The 21046-nt window shown below is 35.9% G+C and overlaps 1 protein-coding gene across 1 annotated transcript in view; it reads left to right on the top strand.

Annotated features, from left to right (window-relative positions):
- PPA1 (inorganic pyrophosphatase 1) overlaps positions 1 to 20708 on the top strand; it is a 32057-nt gene extending 11349 nt beyond the window's left edge. The window contains exons 2-9 of the mRNA XM_072423167.1: positions 2864 to 2928; positions 9626 to 9712; positions 10541 to 10667; positions 11680 to 11807; positions 12159 to 12244; positions 16384 to 16453; positions 18694 to 18733; positions 20320 to 20708. Of these exons, the coding sequence (XP_072279268.1) occupies positions 2864 to 2928; positions 9626 to 9712; positions 10541 to 10667; positions 11680 to 11807; positions 12159 to 12244; positions 16384 to 16453; positions 18694 to 18733; positions 20320 to 20351 (635 nt within the window). The 3' untranslated portion in view covers positions 20352 to 20708. The remainder of the gene's footprint in view (positions 1 to 2863; positions 2929 to 9625; positions 9713 to 10540; positions 10668 to 11679; positions 11808 to 12158; positions 12245 to 16383; positions 16454 to 18693; positions 18734 to 20319) is intronic.
- The last annotated feature ends 338 nt before the right edge of the window (positions 20709 to 21046 follow it).

Below are 21046 nucleotides of genomic sequence, written 5' to 3'. Positions count from 1 at the left end.
CTTCCTCACTCTTCACCCTCCACTGTGATTGTATAGTGATCCACTGACCTTGCTGACCAGTAGTGAAGGTGAAGATAATATATAAGCTTTTATTTAATATTTGCATAGATGTGCTTCCAAGAGGGGGCTCTTCTGGCACTCCTGAGCAAAGATGGAATACTTGCAAGCATCTAAGGTGTCTGCCTTTCTATAAGCATGCTGGTCTACTACCTATAATTTCAGTACAGGTACACTATAGAAATATGAGGTGTTGAGTAAATCATTTCTTATTTAGGAGAAATTGATTCCTTTCCCCTATACTACATCCACTATGGATTTTTTTTTTTCTTGTTTAAGGAGAAATCTCACACCGAGAACACTGTTTTTCTTCGATTTGTGTCTGTGGTTTGGTTTAGCCTATAGCCATTATATTCTTTCACTGTTCTGACAGCATAATTATTAATAGATATAGTTTTAGTGATAGTTCAATATCTCTGCTACCTTAAACATCATTCTAAACCAAACAAACCATGGTCACCCACTCTACACAGGTAAAACAGAGGAACCTGGAATGTAAATTCCTTGCACTCTAAATTCCTGATGGGTTTTCTGGATTTGGCCAGTCTCTCCTTACGAATCCCTAGTGCTTTATTTTATCTAGTTTTTTAGCTTGAAATTTTGGTTTCCCACTTCCTCCTTTTTTCATTATTGCTTCTGTTTTATCTGGAATCCTGTAGAGAGTTTTATAGGAGAGAGAGAGAGCATGATAAGCTGCCATTGCTTACTACCTTTTGAAAATGCTAGTTACCTGTATATACCGAAATAGTCCTATTTTTACATGAAAAAAACTTTAAAATTACATTGTCTTGATTATTTACCTAGGTCACAAATTCCATCAATCACAGCTTACAATCAATCCACAATCAATAGAAATGTCAATAGCATTAAGGTGAATTAATTACATCCATAGTGTTATTTTTTTATACACACCTTTATTTAAAAGGGAAAAAAGCACATTGACCTAATCTGTATATCACCACCACCACCACCTTTTTATAGGTTAAAATATTGTGAAATTTGGTTATGATGAGTCACTTGCTCTTAACTATTTTGCACAATATTGTTGACCACGTAGAGATAGGGTTGTGACAATTTGTAAAGTGTGTTGTAACAGTTTGTTACACACTTTATGTGGGGGCACAATGACATCTACTGGCATGACCCCTGTATAAACCAAGATTGTTTTTTTTTTTTTTTTCATGGCTTTTTGAAGGGAAACAATTTCTGCATACACTTCTACACCTATACTCCTCTGTTTCATATTTCAGTCCTTTAAGGTACTGGCTTTACCTAGAACAAGCCTGCAGCAAGTGTATTCCGAACTCCTTTTCTGCATATTTGTTCCTAGTTGGTTACTTCTAAAATATCTAAATGATGAGCCAAGCAGCTTGAGGTTTTGGATTTGAACAATGGCAGCCTACAGGTTTTTCTTGACCAAGAGTTTTTTTTGTGCAACTTTAATGCAGCACTGCAAATACATATTTACTTCTACGTTTAATGCATTTACTACTTAGAACCCTAATGAAATTTATTAAGCATTAATGCGCAATATTTAATGTCAAATAGCTTTAGGTTGTTTCGTTGCTTCGGTAACCTTTTTGCTTATCGTCAACTAGAGAAATTTTCTGTACAAGTTGTTTTTTTTCTTAGCTGTGTTCATTTGTGTAACTTATGCCCAGGAGATGCAGGCTTTGTTTAGCTTCCTTTGGAATTTCTAAAGGGCATTACTAATAACAGGATGCAGACAGGCTCATTATCTTCCAAATTTCTCTCCTTTTAACGAAAAACCTTAGTTAAAATGCAGCTTACGTTACTGGTGAATGTGTAAAATAGATAATGCATTTGGCATGATGATTTTTTGAGATATAATTTCAGTGACATTTTCCCAATTGTAACCTTTGTTATGTCTCAGTATTAAGTGCAGTCTTTTCACAATTCAAATGCAATTTAGGGCTTTTTTTTGTTTTTATATGCCACCATTCTGCGTACTAAGATTGTCATCATGACTCTCCCTGACCTCTAAATGACTGCTGGAAAGAGGAGACCAATATTTTTGGTCTTAGCCTAGAAATCAATAGACCATTCTGGTGTTACTAAAAATGAGCATAATCTGGCCTCTAGAGAGAACTCGCTTGTCATGTGCATGTTTGTTTTGTGTTCAGTGAGGTCTTTATGGTAAAATGGTGAACATCTATAGATAAAAAGTTTCATAAGAAGGTCTGCAACGGTAGTATTGGGGGAAAAACATGTAGCCTGTTTACCAGTTTTATTATATTGCTAAACGATTTATTGCCTACACCTAAAGCTTTTCTTGTTAGCTTTGATAGAGAACCTCTGTCAGCTTTTTAGTGTTGTCTAGGTCACTGCCAGGAACAGGGGAGAGGGGAGAACAAAGGAGTGCAATATGCGCACTTACACGCAAGCCCTTTTATGCTAGTTGTGGGATGCTGAAACCCCTGTTGCTGTCATATGCACATGGAAGCACACTTTTATTTTGCTATTGATCAATACAGATTGAATGGACATGGGAGAGGTCCCTCATTGCAAAGGGACCCCCTGGTGACTTTAAACTGCTTGTTGAGTGTGTGTCTCTTGCTTTATCAGTTGAATTTCATAAAAGAAACAAAAAAAAAATGATGATGTAATTGCTGCCTTTCTCTTCCTTGCAGAAATTTCCCATACATTTCTGTTCTGTTGACATTGCGGGAAGTAAGAGGACATTTTTCCAAATAGAAACCTGACCGAGGTTCTAATCTTTCTTCCCATTAAAAAAGGACATTTTATCTTCTCTAAATAATACTGTAACTTTTTTTTCTTTTTGTAGAAGACTGCAAGGGAAAGTATATTTCTCCATTCCACGATATTCCTCTCTACGCCGATGAAGCCAAAGTAAGTATGTTTGTGATGTTTCAACACACTTTGCCTTTCTTCTACACTGTCATCAGGATTTATTATATATCTGTGAGCTAGTGTTTTAGCTTTAAAATTGTTTACTAATTGGGCAAGATTCCTTTTATCTATTTAATTATCTCCAATAAAGAAGGAAGCTTTTGTGGATTCTGTTGCTTCACATTACTCATTAGCGAGACATGTTCCTGTTCCATTTAAAAGCATATTTTATATAATAATTGCTTGACAATGTTTTTTTCTAATGAGTAAATATGCTGTAGGTTCTATCAATCAAACTAATACGGTGCAGAGGGTTTAAATACAAAAAGGGTTTTTGACTTTTATGGTTGATATGCTGTATTTTCATTACTGTATAGATCTTCCACCAATAGTTTTCTGTAAACCTACATTGGCATACATTACAAAGCTATAAAAATCATGACATGGATATTCTTGTGTATTATTAACATGTATACCATTATAATATGCATTTCACTATCTGTTTTAAAATTGCAGGAATTAAAGACCATTAACCCTATCTAGTATATAGAAAGCATTGGAGCTGCAGAGCTTTTACCTTTTGCCCACAGAAGTGCGCAAATCTCCCCAAAGGGAGCACGCCCAACTAGGACTCAAATGGCAACAAGAAACTGTTAGAATGTATAACCTTTCCCTACTTCAAACACCCCAAATTAGTTTTGGTTGTTATCTGGCATTGGCAAAATGATAGGCACATGCCAGTCTATATTGGGTGAAATCACAATGGGTAGATATTTTAGCAAGCTAAGGTATCTACCCAGTCCCTGACCATATGCAAGACCACCTTTTTATTATTATAGCAAAGTTTATCTTCAGTATGACTGATTGGTTGACGTGCGCTTGATTGGCAGTTGTAAACAGGTATATAAATAAAAATCCATTTACCTTCAGGAGCCCTTGTTTAAATAGTCCTGGTCCGATTAAAATCATGGGCTTTTTGATAGTGTTGGTGAGCTGCAAGAATGTTGGTGGACGCGTGTACTTAGCCTTACTTCTTGCACTTTGTGCAGCTGAACTTCATTTTAGCTAAGGAGCAATGGCATGTATTGGTTATGTATGCACCGGGCTAACAACTAAACACTTGTACAAGCCATGTAGAATCAGGAACGGGATTCTCTCCTTTTCATTAATTTAGGAATATATGCATATTACAGCTTTTATCCAGAAATGTTACTTTATCGCCAATAAAAAATAGATGCAATTCTCTGGAGCCCAGCAGTTCTTTGCACAACAAATCAACTGAATGTTGCAAATTAGATCTATAGAAATCTGTGTTGCTGAAAACTTGGAAATACACTGGTCTGATTTTGCAATTTTGGAAACAGACTATTAGGGTTCTGGCAGGATACAGGATTTACGAACAGGTTGTATTAAACATCTTATTAGATCACATTTTTTGTTTCCTACTTCAAAACTGCCTCAAGTTATTTAACCTACTTAATATGTTCTGTCCAGTTCATACATTATCATTTATAGTGCTGATTTATTTCTCCAGCCCTGTGCTAGTCAAAAAATATTTTCAGCTAGCTTTCTTTTCTATAGCTGAAAAATGTAAGATCACTTATGTGATCTATATCTATGCTTTGTAAGCTGTATTTATTATATTTTATATTTGAATTGTTAAATAATGCATTAAGTGGCATTAAGCCTTCACATCTGCAGTCAAACTTTAAGATCTAGTTTATATTCCTGTGATTGCTAAATGCATAATATAAATATAATAATAAATCTATATTGATGCATGTTCCTGTGTGGTTTTAAGGCCCCATTTACACCATTCCGCTTTCATATGTGTGCACGTGTAACATGGTACAACAACACACTGAGCTTGATTTAGTAAAGCTCTCCAGGACTGGAGAAGTAAGGCTTGCATACACATGTGCAATAATTGTCGTTGTAAAGAATCCTTCACGATCTATTCCAACGACAAGCTACTGCACGATGCATGAACGAGTGCTGTACATACAGCACCGCTCTGCTCTACGGAGGGGGGGGGGAGGAACGACGCAGCGGCACCCCGCTGCCCGCTTGTCCCCTTCACTTCGAATAAAGTCGTTCGTCGTCCGTGGATCCGCCAGGACGGTTGTTTGGAAGATGGACGACAGGCACTGTACACACGCCAAATTCTCGTCCGATATTGGCCCTGAGCCGATTTTTGGACAAGAACCATTGCAAGTGTGTACGTAGCCTTAGACTATCATGGAAGAACCTGAGTGATTTAGTAAACCTAGAATGGATTCCTTAAAAATTATTTGCTATTAGTTGGCAAATGTTTATGATACTGGACCAGATCTATTTTAGGTTTGCTGGATCACTCAGGTTCACCCATGACAGTCTATCTTCTCCAGTCTCCGAGAGCTTTAATAAAATAAACCCACTGTGTATGTATATTCCAGTGAGCTATCAGTCGTTTTTATGGAACTGCACCTGCATAAACAAGTGTATGTCCCCCTTACCCACACTCCATATAATAAAGAGCACACTTTTGGGATGCAGTGAACTACAAAAAATGTTCCCAAAAGACCAAAAACTGTTGCTGTAAACAATATTTAATAATTGTTTCCAGCAACAGCATAACAAACTAGTGGTGTTCCATGGAGATGGCGCACAAGCAGAAATTACTCTCCAATAGGAAACAGCAGTGATTCTTTACAGGTTTTACAGTAATCCGACAGGTCAAATGACTAAATGGGACAATTATGAAAATTTTGCATCTATATATATCTTGAGGCTAGGTTTGTGAAATTGTGCATTTTGCAAATGTAATGTGCTATGTTGACATTTATTCATAAAGACACACCAACACTCCTTACCAATGAACATGTGTTGCACCACATTACATTGCATAATAATGTGGTTGTGGTGTGCTGTGTTGGAAATAAGTGCACTGTTTTGGTGTGTTGGACAGCTCATACAGACAAATAGACTGACTTTGCACAATGCACATTTGTGTAATATGCAATAGTATACACCCAGGATTGAGGCCAAAACTGTGCCTAGGGAAAAGACCTTGTGTCCCAAAGTAGTAGCAAAATCTCATCCTGGTAAAAAAGACCATAACTGAAAAAAGAGCATCCTATTGTAGATAAAATAAACCTGACACCACCTTAGGAAAGACAGATGGACTTAGACAAAGCACAACACACAAACCAGAGTACGAATACAAAGGATTAACTAACTGATGGTAGGGCTCCAGAATGGGTCACCTACATGGCCATTACGCATCACCGCGGTCATGATCTCTTTCTAGTCTCCCAAAATGGAACAGCAGTGACAAAGTCCCAGGGAGGATGTAAAAGAGAGAATACATAGTCACCTGACAGCCAAGGTAGCCTGCCACAGTGTGGCCAATGTTATTTGCCCAAGCCAGATGATACGTGTCTCCAGTAGCAAAAACTCCATAGGCAAGGAAATTTATGTGCTTAGTTACTGGAACTGGTGAGACAACCAGGATCTAAATTGTGATGACACACAACTGTGATCACACAGCCTTCAGTTTTGTAGAAGATTATATTTGGTGGTAGAGATGTGTATTATGTCAGGGAACTAAATCCCAGCAAGGAAAAGTTCTTCAGTCTTTACACTAGTACAAAAACAGAGCTCTGCAGTTTGACCACCATGAGGGGCTGTCCCTAGACTGATCTCCTTTGTTTTGCGCCTAGTATGTTTCTTCTGCAGATGGCAATCTCTTTCAATCTCGAAGAATAAAGAAAGGAATGTCCATCAGTGAAGGCAATAGAAATAATGATTTTCCACAAGCATGTGGATGAATGATGCATAGCTGTTCATTTGTTGTTCATTTTAATGGAATTGCTTATTGTTATAAAAAACAAAGATGCTACATTCCACTTGATTTGTGGAAATGCTTTTTGGCAATGCAATGATATTGGATTTTTGTGCAGCAAAATACAATTTTAATAAAATGCACAGTGATGATTCATATCTGCAACTGTTTTCTTTACTCCATATAATACAACACTTCTGTACTCAAATAAAATCGGCATATTGTCTGTGGAACACTCAGCTTTGTAAAAGCTTGATTAATTTTCTGCCTCTCCTTGTGCCTGTGTGTGTGTGTTTTTTTGTTTTTTTTTTTTGTTTTTTTTTTCTTTACAGAGTGGGGATGTTATAAAATGTAGTCTCCGTTACAATAAAACATTCCAAGCCACCTAATTAATTTCGGCATTGACCTCTGAATAAATTGGCTAACACCTGTAGACATATTGTCTTATTGTGAGATCACAAAAACTGAAGTATAATAAAACAAGCAAAAGCATCTGGTAAAATGGTATTCCAAATTAATTTTTATTCATGCAAAGAAACTTGATCAACAAATAAAACTCATTACAGTCTTTTTGATTATCAACCAAATTGATGTTAAAAAGAAGTTAGAGTTATTTATCAACCTCTTTTCCATTATGAAAAAAGCTTGCTACATTCAACATCTACACCAGGATCAATCCAAAGTGACTACCTGTTGAACAACTGCTCAAATGGAAATTGCAGTTTACAATTGGAAGTTTACATTCAGCACAAACAGTTGAAATGACAGCAAAGGCAATTACATCTTTTTGTACTGAAACACTTAGAACTGCTTACATTTTTTGCAGCACAAGTCAGATTAGAGTCTATTGACTTTTAACTTCCTAAACTGAAGTTGCATAGCTTGAAAAATGTTAGCATCCCTTATTCCTCAGAGGAAGTCAGCAATACTCGGAAGGCCTCAGAATAATAAGTACATTATAGCAATAGAAACAACTACCAAACCAATGTTTTTATACAAAACAATGATCAGGATGACACAGGATAAAAACAGCCAACCACTTAGTTAGGAACAATCCTAATTCATCATGGCTTTAATAAAAATAGAACATGCAAAATAAGCAGGTAGAAATTAAATTCACCTATTAGCCTAACCAGATGGTGGATACACTATATAATTTTATTCTAGTTCCTGGAAAACATTTGAGATTCTAATAGGGATGAGGATAAAACTCGATCTTGATATTCTATATATATATTAAGAATTGTACAATAGAGGAAATAAATGGAGGGGAAAAAAGGGTTTTATTTAAGGCAAACATATATTGCAGTGGCAATCATAATAGACTACAATGACATTAGGTCTTATTGTCTATACCCCTTCAGTGTTTGTGGGGTTTATTGAGATTCAAGACTCAACAAAATTCTCTTTATCCAAAAGTCCATAATCGAATTCAGGGGTACCATAAATTGAGATGCTTGTAGGCAGGATAACTGCCTCAAATTCTGACGCGTTTCACCTTTCCCAGGCTTCTTTAGGGGATTGGAGGCTGTATCTGCTGTATTGCATCCCAGATTTGGGGTTTTAATTCCCCATTTCTTCCGTTAATAAAGATATTATAGGGCAGCAATCCACCTTTTCATAGTTTGACGAATTACTTTAAACCAATGTTTCCCAACCTTTTTAACATGGGGAAACCCTTGAAATAACTTTCTTCAGGGACCCCCTGCTATACTTACTATAGTCACAACTCATCGTACATTAGTATAGTGGTCAGTAGGAACAATGCCTCTATTGAGTGCTTACTTTTGAGAAGAATGCCACCCTTCCAGATGGGATCATTGGAATCTGGTAAACTGACCTGAAAATCACAAAATGCTAATCGCTCTGGAGGAACCCTGGTTGAAAAACACCGCCTTAAACTAATAAAACTAAAATATAATTGAAACAATGATCAATGTCCCTAAAGCTACGTACACACATCCAATGGTTCTCGCCCAATAATCGGCTCAGGGCCAATATTGGGCGTGTATACTGTACTGTCCTGGCAGATCCACGGGTGATGGACGACGAATGATCGTAATGCCAGGGAAGGGGGAGAGCGTGCAGCAGGGTGCTGCTCCGTCGTTCTCCCCCTCCCCTCTGCATAGAGCAGAATGTATGTACAGCACTCGTTCATGCATCGTGCAGTCTTTTGTCGTTCGAAAGGATTGTGAAAGATCCTTTCCAATGACCATAATTACAGGTGTGTATGTGGCTTAAGACTTATATCATCAACAATAAAGGGCAAAAAAGGTATGGCAAATGCTGATAGAAAAAAAGCATTTGTGAAAAAAATTGTTTGACATATGGTAAAATCATGCCCCTAAACAGGAATAAATCTATAAACCATTGTTATGATGATTATTTGACTGCAAGTGTGCAAAGTTGGGTTTCAGTTTTGAACTAGTTTCCTTATTTAGTCAAGGTCATATCTTAGAATATTTTACATCCTATTTTACATTGATAAGCATTTATTTGAATTAGACATTTTGGAGTAGTATTCCATCTTCTTTATTTTCTTCAACCTCTGGTTTCCTGTCTCCACAATCTAAACCACCCAAAATCAATGACTTTTTCTGTACCATTTAGCTGCATCCTACAACACCAATTATCTTTTACGTAACCACATACCTAGATCTTCCTGTCTTGGTTGTTTTATGATTATCCTAGACTGCTGTTTCTATGGCACTATGGTATATGAATGCTTCGACTTTATACCTCTGTATCATTACAGTTTACCACTGCATTACATATGGTCTAAAAAGTTCTTACTCTTCATACAGTTCATTAATATTTCATATGTGTATGTATGGTTATGATAGATACACTTTTTTTTATGATTTTTCTTTATAGACCTGGGAAAATCCATCACATATTGATGAAAATACAGGTTTTGGAGGAGATAATGACCCCATCGATGTTTGTGACATTGGAAGCAAGGTATGGAAATGAAGAAATGCCAGATACAGTGAAGAATAAAGAATTCCTGCCAGCATGACTTAATAAATAAACATCTGTGAGATGATCTTTTTTTAGGATTTTTATTCTTTTCTCCTTCTGGTTGCTGTGTGTAAAACATCTTCTGACTACAACTTGTAAAATTTTAGCAGGGTTTGTAAATCCAGATGAAAATTGAAAATTTAACACTTGCATTGCCCAATACTATGTAATTGGTTTTTATACCGATTAGACTATAGAACTAAATGAAATACATAAAGCAATCTTTTTTTTAAACGCTCCTGATGAATGTAAAAACCAACCATAGGGGCCATATGCTGCCCTTTGGCACTATGTCTGTGGCCCTTGGGCTCCTGCAGATAGTAGTCTGTGTTTCTCTTCTTACCCTGTAATAGCAGTGATTTTTTTTTTGTAGTCTTATGTGATGTGTCTTGAAGCATCTCCAAAAAAATCCTGTAACATGGCTTTGACTATCTTGAAGCAGGCTTGTGGTTTTTGGCCCGTTCATTATGAATGTCTGCAAATTTTTACAGCTTTCTACCACTAAATATGGAGTGATGCATTAAAAGGAAATGATCACAGTAACTATATATGGTTAGATTTTGCGCCAGGTAAAATAGGTCAAGCAAAAAAATTCTGCTAAAGTGAAACATGGTTAACAACTCCCATCCCTTAGCCCTTTAGTGGTTAAATAAAATCTGCCATCCCCAGATAGATCATTTATAATCACCTTTATTGCTGTCTTTAAAAATTTTATATAACACTGGATTAGAAACTACTGATTGCAATGAAGCTATATCTGTATGACAGGTATGTGAAAGAGGAGAGGTCATCAGGGTTAAAGTCCTTGGCACCTTGGCATTGATTGATGAAGGAGAAACCGATTGGAAAATTATTGTAATAAATGTTGAAGACCCTGATGCTGCTCATTTCAATGGTAAGTAGCAGAGGTAAATTGTGAAATAGCCTATTGTTCTATTTATCCAGCCCCTGCCTCAATCTTTTCATAGGGGTGCCAAGGGATTCTAGAACAAAAGTTGTTTCCTTTAGTTGGACTTCACTAAACTGTTTCACTGAGCAGCCATGTATGCTGTCCAAATCACTTTAACTAGTTTATCTTGCAGGGATTCCCTAAAAAAGTTGACTCTTAATTATAATCTTGGTAGCAGTCGCAACTATTAACAAAGTAAATATTGGTCTCTACTCAATCAAGCTTACAGGATTCTAAAATGCCTTCTATGCTTTTTCAAAAATTGTATTTTATCATGGTAAATTATTTAAAGCCAAGGCTCAGAGAAACCCCTAACTACTCAACATATAAATATTAAAATAACTACATAAAATTTACCTGTTGGAGCATTTGCATTTGACACATCATGTAGTTTTAGACAGTAGAAGGAATATATTGATATACTCTCTCCACTTCCACTCTGGTGCCTGTACAGTAAATGAATAACAGAAGAATAAGCAATGATCTGCTTATTCTTCGCTCTCCTTTTATCATCATTTTCTTTGCAAGCACATTTGAATGCAGCACACCTGAGTGGCTCCCAGTTCTTCTGTAGAGAATTGTAAGAGGCTGATAAAAAAAAGTCCAATTTAGATACTTTCTCTAGTTGCAATACAAATTCATTTCATTATTAACAAATACATAGCTTCAATATTGTGCTTTATATTTGGCTGAAGTTAAGCTTTAATTATATCTTGTCAGTTCAGCTGTAAAAGAGAGAAAAAGTCTGTCCCAAAGAATGTTTTTCCCAAGAAAACATTAGTTCTGTGTTACTGATTGGGAAACATATTGGGAAAACATTTTATTGTTAAATTTTTCCCCCGGAGGCCCTATAAAACAGTCCATAGCATCTCTACATTCACATAAATCAAAAGTAATGGCTGTCATTATTAAAATGATGTAACTTTTTTTATTTATTTTTTTAATATAATTATTTTAGACATTGAAGATGTTAGAAGACTGAAACCTAATTATCTGGAATCCACTGTCGACTGGTTTAGAACGTACAAAGTTCCTGATGGTAAACCAGAGAATCAGTTCGCCTTTGATGGAGAATTTAAAAATAAGGTAAAGCGTCTGCCCTCCACATCACAGCAAATAGATAAAAGTGTTTGTTGGAATGTGTGAGGAATAAGTAAAAATCACAAAGCAATCCTATAGAACAAACGTTTAGTGCTCAAAGCCTGTATTTAGATTTGGGTTCCAAACCAACGATAAGGCCTGTGTGAAAGTGATATTTGATTTATAACATCTAAAGTGCATAGCATTTCTGTATTTTGAACATAATTGTAATAATGTTTTCCTCCATTCTCTGGAAATTAATCAATATTGAAAGTTAGGAATAATATGATGCACTTGGCAGTTTAAATGTTTTTGATGGTACCTTATGATGTATATGTTTTTGTTGTTTTTTTCCAGGATTTTGCAATAGATGTGATTAAGTGCACCCATGCTCATTGGAAAGCACTTGTTACCAAAAACTCAAATGGAGGAGAAATCAACTGGTGAGTACTGTGCTCCTGATAATAAAAATAATAATACAGAACATAACCTTGTTCTGATCAAAGAGCAGGAAGTGCCTGCCGATAGGATCTATTTAAAAATATTTTATCAGTTTTCTCAGGCATTAGCTATTTTTTATCTTCTTCTATTTAGAATTAAACATCTGACCTTTTTATGTTTTAATGCATTAGTATGAAAATATTCAGCACCTCTCTCCCTCCATCAACAAAATTAAATATTCATTTTTCTAACCTTTATTTTAAACTAATGGAACTTTGTAAGCTTAGGTGTTCTGTAATGTGGCACTGCACAGAAAAGGTTTTTTATGTGTGTAGCATATGTTTTAGCATTCCAGTATTTACTATAATACTTTTCTGAATAACTTACTGAACGATGAAAAAAAAAATTACTTCTCTTTTTGGGCTTGTAAAACAAATAGAATATTATGCACATTACCTTTTATTTTTAAAGCTGTTCAAAAAAAGGTATTCAATAAAAAGTTCCCTTAAAATATATTAAAAAAAGACACTGTTTACGCAGGAGGAGGATGTTGGCGCCCTTGAGACACAGAATAGGATCTGGTTTTTAAACTGATTTACGTGTTCTTATTACAGACTATAGTAGAATAGACCTTGTTGGTTAGGGGGAGGCAATGACAAATAATTAGCATATTATAGAATATAATTAGGCTATGTTGTCCGCATACCAAAGGATCTTGTTGCTAAGTCTGAACGTTTTTTTTGTTGTTTTTTTTATGTGATTTCTTTTCATCCTTTCATCAGGTATGTTTGATAAATATAAAAAAAGAAACCCACAAATATTTAACAGCCGCAAATAAGACACCCCTCCTCAGTAGTCTGTGTATGGTCATGACCTTATTATTTAGCCAAAAACAGATTAAACATTTCATGAAAAGAACAGAAAGCTTCTCACTTATTATGGGTGTGCTAACATTTTCATTTGTCTGTCAGTCTGACAGCTGTTTCCAATAGTCTTGCCAGTTATATGAGATGTGCACCCAAGATATTTGGTTTTTGAATCTTGGTGTGCTTTGTGTATTTCCCACAGCTTTATCCTGGCCTGAAACTTTGCTTTTGTGCAGGTGCGCCTTGTAATAAAGACCAGTCACTGCTACTCTCCTCCTGTGCAGGATGACTGGTCCTGCAGTCTTCTGCAGATAGACTATAGTGGTTGGACTTCCTGGGTTCTTCACACAGCATTTATCTTTGCACAGGCTATGTACAACACTGTGATGATGTTAATGCTGTTTGTACAAGATGGGGAGGAAAATAATTATGTTTGCCGAGGCATTTGTTGCATACATAGTAGATCAGGTTGAAAAAAAGACATAAGTCCATCAAGTTCAACCACTAGGGAAATAAACATATCCCAAATACAAAACCCTATAAGACATATGGTCCAGAGGAAGCTAAAACCCTGGTACAATTGCTTCAACGGGAGAAAAAAAACTGCTTCCCGATTCCATGAGGCAATCGGATGTTCCCTGGATCAACAGTCACTGTTAATTTTACTTTAAAGCCTTAATACCCAATTATATTCTGTGCTTCTAGAAGAATATCCAGCTTTTTCTTTAAGCAATCTATAGTAGTTGCTGAAACTACTTCCTCAGGGACCCACATTTTCACAGACCTTACAGTGAAGAATCCCTTCCTTATCCGGAGCCTAAACTTCTTTTCCTCCAGACGCAAAGCGTGCCCTCTTGTTCTTTTTAATGATCTCAAAGTGAATAATAGGGAAGAGAGTTCTCTATATGGACTGTTTTTATATTCATACAGGGTGATCATATCCCCCCCTTAATTGTCTCTTCTCAAAGGAAATTTATGTCCTTTATAGTTATTGAGTAATATATTTCAATGAACATTTTTTTGCCTGGGGTTCAGCTTTAAATCCACTGTGAGGCTAATCATTGTTCATATTATCATCACTATTACTGTCATCTCTATCCCATCTTCACTGACCCAGAACAAGCATATTTATTTTAGATGTATGTGGCTCATCAAGTCACTGACCCCTAAAGAAAGCATAGGATGATACAGTTTTCACCTTTAAGAACTTGAGCCATTTCCATATTTTTATCCTGTCAGGAACCTTTTTATAACAAGTTTTTTTTCCCATTTTTGCTGTTTTCCCACTATCCTACTGAACACAGGGCAGCCTGCTTTGTTACACTTTTTTTAGGGAACCTGCTGTGGCATGTCACGTTTATTTTTCTGCATGTAAGTGGATACAAGTATTTTTAATGGGACTAAAAAGGTTCATGATGTAATACCCTGCCATTATATAAAGCAGGAAATGCCACCTACTGTTACAAATGCAGGTTTTATTGACCACTAGTTATGACTAAGGTATATGGGATTTACCTGCCAGGTTTACAGCTTGCAACTCTTGTAACTCTATTATTATCCATTATTATTCTTTTTCTAAGAAAAATCTAAGAAAATCAATTGTAGAGTGCCTAATAATTATAATTAAAGAAATGTACAACGTTCTGTTCACCATATGTTTATTTTAATGTTATTAGAAGGCAAATTACAAGTTGTTTAAATGTTTTTAAAATATAGATAATTTTAAAATATTTTATACTTTTTAAACCTCTAATTTCCTAATCCCGAGTTAGCCTGGTACAGTAATAGATAGGAGGGCTTCCAATAGGGACACTTTTTCCAGCACATCTAAGAGGGGATTTATCTTACACTGAAAAGATATTCTCTCAGTTCTTTTTGAGTCTACCAAATGTGAAAATAAAATGACATGTTAACCTTCCCCGACTTTTGAAATACCTTAAATTGTAATTTTTTTTGTGGCTGAGACAGGCTCAATAAAGTTGTCTAGAACAGGGGTCGGCAAACTTTTATGGCCACTAGACCATTTCAGGGGTGGGCAGGAGCACACTGGGCTGGACTCTGAGGGAGCGTTCCCTATTTACTGCAGCGGCGGAATTATCAGGCCTGCCGCGCTAAATAGGGGAGCCACAGCAAGGAGGTGGCACCGGAGCTCCGGCAGCTCCGGCTCCGGTAGTTCCTTACACCCCCTGGCAGATCCGGCTAGGCTTTAGGCCGGAACAAACTAATAACTAGGCCGTATCAGCCCTAAAGGACGGAATTTGCCTGCCAACCCATGGACTAGAAGTTATGAGCAAAATTGTTACAAAATACATACTGATACATACTGATTGCTGATCTAAAAACAGACGTATTTATATAAATCTGTTATCCAATCTAAATTTTCACATAAAGCTTTAAACAGGATTTATGGTTAACAAATAATACTGTGTTTTTTTCATTATAAAGATTTTACCTGCAGCTGCTTTGCAATATGTTTTGCATTTAGTAAAAATCTATCACTTTTGATCTTTGCTTCCTTGTTACCTTAGATTTTGTATTTATATTAACAATTTGAAATATGAGTTTGCAAATTATAATATAATTTATATAGAATTTCAGGCTACACAGTGGTGTTTTTAATCTATATCATGCTGTAATGGATTGGTGAAATGTTCTTGGGGGCAGTGAGACTCGCTACCAACACTGATGAGCTACCAGATTTAGGTACTGGAGAGAATGATCAAACCTCATATTAAAGGGAATAATATACAATTTTATCTGACACAGTACTTATGAGTGTCACCTAATTTACAGGATTCATTTTCTTGGCCTAACACAGCATAATGGAAATAGATAAATCTGTGAATAAAAAAGTTTCTGGTGTTTATAGTACTTTTGTTTTTTTTAGTCTCTGAAGTTTACCTTTTACGTTTACCCATTTAGATCTATACAGTGCATGTTGCATTTAGGTAGCCAGTAGAAAATTAATGGTCTAGCTACATAAGTTATCATGCTTACAACACAAGTCCCTTTTTAAGACTCTGCTCATGCAACCTGCTAAAATATTGGTAGCAATTTACACTATGGCAAATCGTCCTTGCAGAAAAATACTGGACCCGATTTATCCAGCAAACCTCTTCTTAGATGTAACAAACAATTGAAAATGTTGCATTTGAACATTGTTTGTAGGGTAGTACAGGTGGCTTATGAGCAATATCTAGTTCTTGTACATAATCGACCATATAATTGTGTCAATTTAAATAAGTTATACTTATTCCTTGATTTTTTTTCCTTAGCAAGAATACCACTGTACAAGACAGTCCTTTTGTCTGCAAACAAGAAGAAGCTGAAACCATTGTGAACACTGTAAGTTTTTAACAAGATCAGAACCATTTTGAATGCATGAAAATGCATGGTCCTGACTGAATGGTATGGTCTTGATGAGTTGATGAAATAACTTGTATGTGTGAGGGTTTCAGAATTAGTCTTTTTCTTTAAAGTATAGAGAAAGAGAATTGCACCAAAGTGTTTTGTGCACAGAAAGTATTAGAAGATATGTGAATAAGTAATAGTTTTAGGTCATTTTGGCATTTTTTTTGTCTGTAAAATCGGGCATGTATATGTAAGCTGGACCATCACCAAATAGAAATGTATACCTAAAACAAGTGAGGATATGGGTTAAATTTCCATGTTAACATGTGGAGGGTAGCTTCACTCTCTTTTCCTAAGTCCATGACGCATGCATGTGTTTCACTTTTTTAAGTTCTGAGGTAAAGGATCAATCTGCTGGCTAGATCAGTAATAAAAAATATATAGTTTCCTTTAGTTAGAGTTAAACTTAGAGTCTAAACCTCATATTTTAGGGATGAAATTGCAGATAGGAACTACTTTGAAAACATTAAAATATGTCAGAGGTGTGTGTGTTGTGGATCAAAAAACAGGCATTGATGTTGATATCATTAGGCTGATCAGGCAAATCTTTTATTGGGAATCAAATATAAGAAGGATTTAGAGCCAGGAACAGCTAGACAACTAGTATTTGTAGGTCTGTAATTACAGTTGTTGTGTTTCTATTAGTACAGATATCCTTTAAAGTTACCCAGTCTGTATATTAAAGATGGGTCAAGCTAGTCAAGTCAAGCTAAACCTATAAATAAAGATTGTAAATACTTGCCTCCCTTGACTTTTATGCCAACAAACTCTGCCCCAGTCCCTCAAAGCCCACTTTAAAACAGACTAGAAGTATCAATTTCTGTGATCCCTGCAGCTCCTCCTGGTCTCACCTGCTGACCTCTGTGTTCTTGCTGTTCCTTGTAATGCTATAGAGGTCACCAGAGTGAGAGCTGAAGGGAAACTCCAAAACTTGCCAAAAATGTTGGTTTTCCAGCTGATTTCAGGGGTCTAAAATTCAAGAAGAGCGCAAAGAATTTAGCTATGATGAAAGAAGAGTTAAATGTACAGTATATATTATTTTACAGGTATGGTTTGCTTGGTTTGTTTGTTATAGTGACAAGGTTGTAAAAAAAAGAAATGAGCATTAATACAATGTGCTATGGGAGCAATAAAAATGGTTAAAGTGGACAACAAAATATGATTGCTGTACCGTTTATAAAGCATGCACGTCAGAATCTGGAAACTATAATACAATAGTGTTCTGATTTTAATTCCAAAGCATATGTAGTAAATTATAGAGCACAGTCTCAGTGATGAATTGGCCTACCAGCAAAAACAATTTCCACCCTCTGTGTCATTGCGTATAACTGGGACAGTAGAGTGATGAAGCAGTATTTATCTGTGGTGAAGACTTTAATCTCCCCTCACCTGAGCCGTTATTGTGGATAATTCTGCTGTACAATGTTAAAACATTCTTACATTATTTCAGAATAACGGATAAACAGTCATCTGTCTCTCTGTATAAAATGTCTACAAGGAATATTAACTAGATCCTTGAAGCCAATTACATACTTTACATACAAATGTCTTCTGATTTACTCCAACATTTTTTCTCTCCTCCAATGTCCTAGCTGATAGTGCTTCCCCATTAACTAAGCTGGCAGCATTGATGACAGCACATAGTAATCATGTTCTTTCCTTGCAAGCAATTATTTTTTTCTGTTAGGCATGCATAAACCATGGCTTTTGTATTCTAATGACAGAAAAAAAGTCTAAATATTCCACTGATAGAATCACATGAACATTTTTTCTGCCTCACCTTGGCTCTAATGGCGTATGTTTTTTTTTCTTCCTTTGAAGGCTTATACATAGTTTTTCTGTTCATATATTTAAATGAGAAACCTAATTATCCTATTATTTGTTCTGTTGGTGGAGATCTCTTGCCTCAGTCTTCAAGTATTCTTTTTAGCATCATCACATGGGGTTTGGATGTTTTGTTTCTTGGAAGTTGAGGGAAGAGGCTTCTAATGCTGAACAGAAAATGAATGTTCAAGTGCACTTATCCCTCACACACAAGAATACAGCTGACTAATAATGGGAAACTTGTAACCTTGTTTGTGCCAAGATTTCATCAACAAAGAGCGCATAGAGATTTGCTGTGAATTTAAATTCTCTCAAGTTACATTTGATTTTATTTACACAATTTATTTTAGGCTCCTCCACGCGGACCTGCAAGCCCTATTCCAGCAGATGGTATGTGTTTCCATTTTTACAACTTTTTCAGATAGTTTGGCAGGATTTTTTTTAATCCATTTAATGTAAAGCGTAATATAAAACTGACACTTCTATCCAAGCTGAATAATGCATTCAGACTTCATAAAACAAGCTAGTTACTTTAGTAAATAAGCAGTCCAGAGCATGTTTATGCTTGTATGACTATGGTAAGGCTGAATTATTGTAAATTTATTTTATATATATATATATATATATGAAAAAAAAATATTATATAATAAAAATATATATATTATATAATAGCAGGACTTACATTTTAAACAAGATATTAAATATTGAGAGATTGGTGTAAGTAAAGTCTAGGTAATTGGAAAATAATGTTGATTCAATGTATCCCCCTGGCATTATGTAAAAAGAATTTTTAAAACCATCAGGACACCATAAATGTGTTCCATTCCTTTAAGTGTGCCCTATCATACTATAGTTTCCATTGCCACCCAGTTTTCTGGAGAAATTGTGGGTGAGATTGCATGGGTGGTTATAGGGGAGAAGAAACTCCTCCTCAGCAGCACGGTCATCGCTAGTCTAGCAGCAAATCTAGCTTTTAATGACCAAACTTGACGTTGGTGGTGTTATGACAACACCCACAACGGTGTGTTCTGGACACTGAGCACTTCATTCTTCTTGGCCACAAGCTAAACAAAAACTTTGGCACCAGAAAAAAATAGCAATGCATCTAAAAAACTTACATTCCTCATCCAAAGAAAATTGAACTGGGGAAGTTTAGCTTTGAGTCAGTTTGAGAAAATGCAGCTGCAAAAAATTCCACATTCAGACTAATGGTACAAACTTAAAATTTTAGTATAAATTTGGAGTATCACATTTTGAGGTTTCTTGTGTTTTTACTGACCAAAAGTTTACAATCACATTATGCTATGTCCATGTACCTTAGTTTGGTAGGAATAAGGGCATATTATGTGAATGGTATTTGGTATATATAGATTAGATCAGCGGTTGCCCATTGGTGGTCTGCGAGAAAATTTTTGTGATCCATGGCTCAGACCATGTCCCTCGTATGGACACATTCCGCTCACTCTCTCATCGCAGGCTCAGGGCGGTGGGCAAGTTGTGTCTCAGACCTGCGATGGGGGAATGGTTGGGTTCTGGCATCTTGACATCACAATTACTCTTTTCAGCCAATTCTGCATGATCTGCACAGGCATATTATTCTTTCAGATAACAATAATGCATACAAATTCTATTTCATTTGCATATGAAGTTGCTTCCAGCATAAATTCTTTGAATAGAAAACTCGTAATAACCCATGATTAAACAAAGACCTAGGGTTCTTATATTCATTTGTAGCAGCATCAAGCACACTTTTGTAATGCAAATAAATATTCATTAACAGCCATGCTATACATCGTTTTGAATGTAAATCATTTATTAGGGGAATTATGCAGTTTAATCTTCAATTGGTAGTCTTTAAAAGGATTCAGTACCATTTGCGCAACAAGATTATCTGTTATTTTTCTGTGTAAGGTGATTACCCTTTTATTGTTTCTCTCTCTACCACCCCCTGATTTATTTTTCTATGTTCTATGCAGTGGACAAGTGGTACTATTATCAGAAGAATTAATTACACGTGAAGACCTCTCGCTATTATTTCATGCCTTTCCACTGGCATTTTCATCTGCAACATAGAAGATATTGACAGAACAGACATGACTATACAAACAGAGAATGATGTAAACCCTTTTAGGTACTTCATGGTTCCATATACAGTATGCTGGAACTGATGCAGCAACAATGTGTTACTGTTAATGATAGAGGCATCACCTTCAAAGTGCATCAGCAATATGAGCTTTCTTTTCAGACGCTGCTTATTTTTTGTAAAACCAGACTGGACTGGCATGCTGAAATCTGCTAGATAAATATTCCAACCTCTGTGTAGATTTCATGTAAAATAGAAGCAAATAAAGCTACTTTGTCAGTACATGTGTTTGTCTTGTGTAAACCTGAAACTTTAATTTCGAAGTACAGAACTAATTGTATTTAAATAAATGAAGAAATGCCTACTTGTCTTTTTTTTTTTTTTTTTTAACCATGCCGTTTTCTGCTTATAGTTTGTATATTATTCCCATGTTTATGTGGGTTTCCTGCAGGCACATTGGGCCTGATTTATTAAAGTTCTCCAAGGCTGGAGAGGATACACTTTCATCAGTGAAGTTGGGTAATTCGACAAACCAGGAAAGGTTTGCTAGCAAATGTGTTCAATCCTGGAGCCAATCCAATCCTTTTTTGCTGGATCACCCAGGTTCAGTGATGAAAGTA

The sequence above is a fragment of the Pyxicephalus adspersus genome, chromosome 10, assembly GCF_032062135.1.
Source record: "Pyxicephalus adspersus chromosome 10, UCB_Pads_2.0, whole genome shotgun sequence".
Lineage (NCBI taxonomy): Eukaryota > Metazoa > Chordata > Amphibia > Anura > Pyxicephalidae > Pyxicephalus > Pyxicephalus adspersus.
Note: the sequence above shows the minus strand (reverse complement) of the source record. Positions and strands in the feature narration are given on the sequence as shown.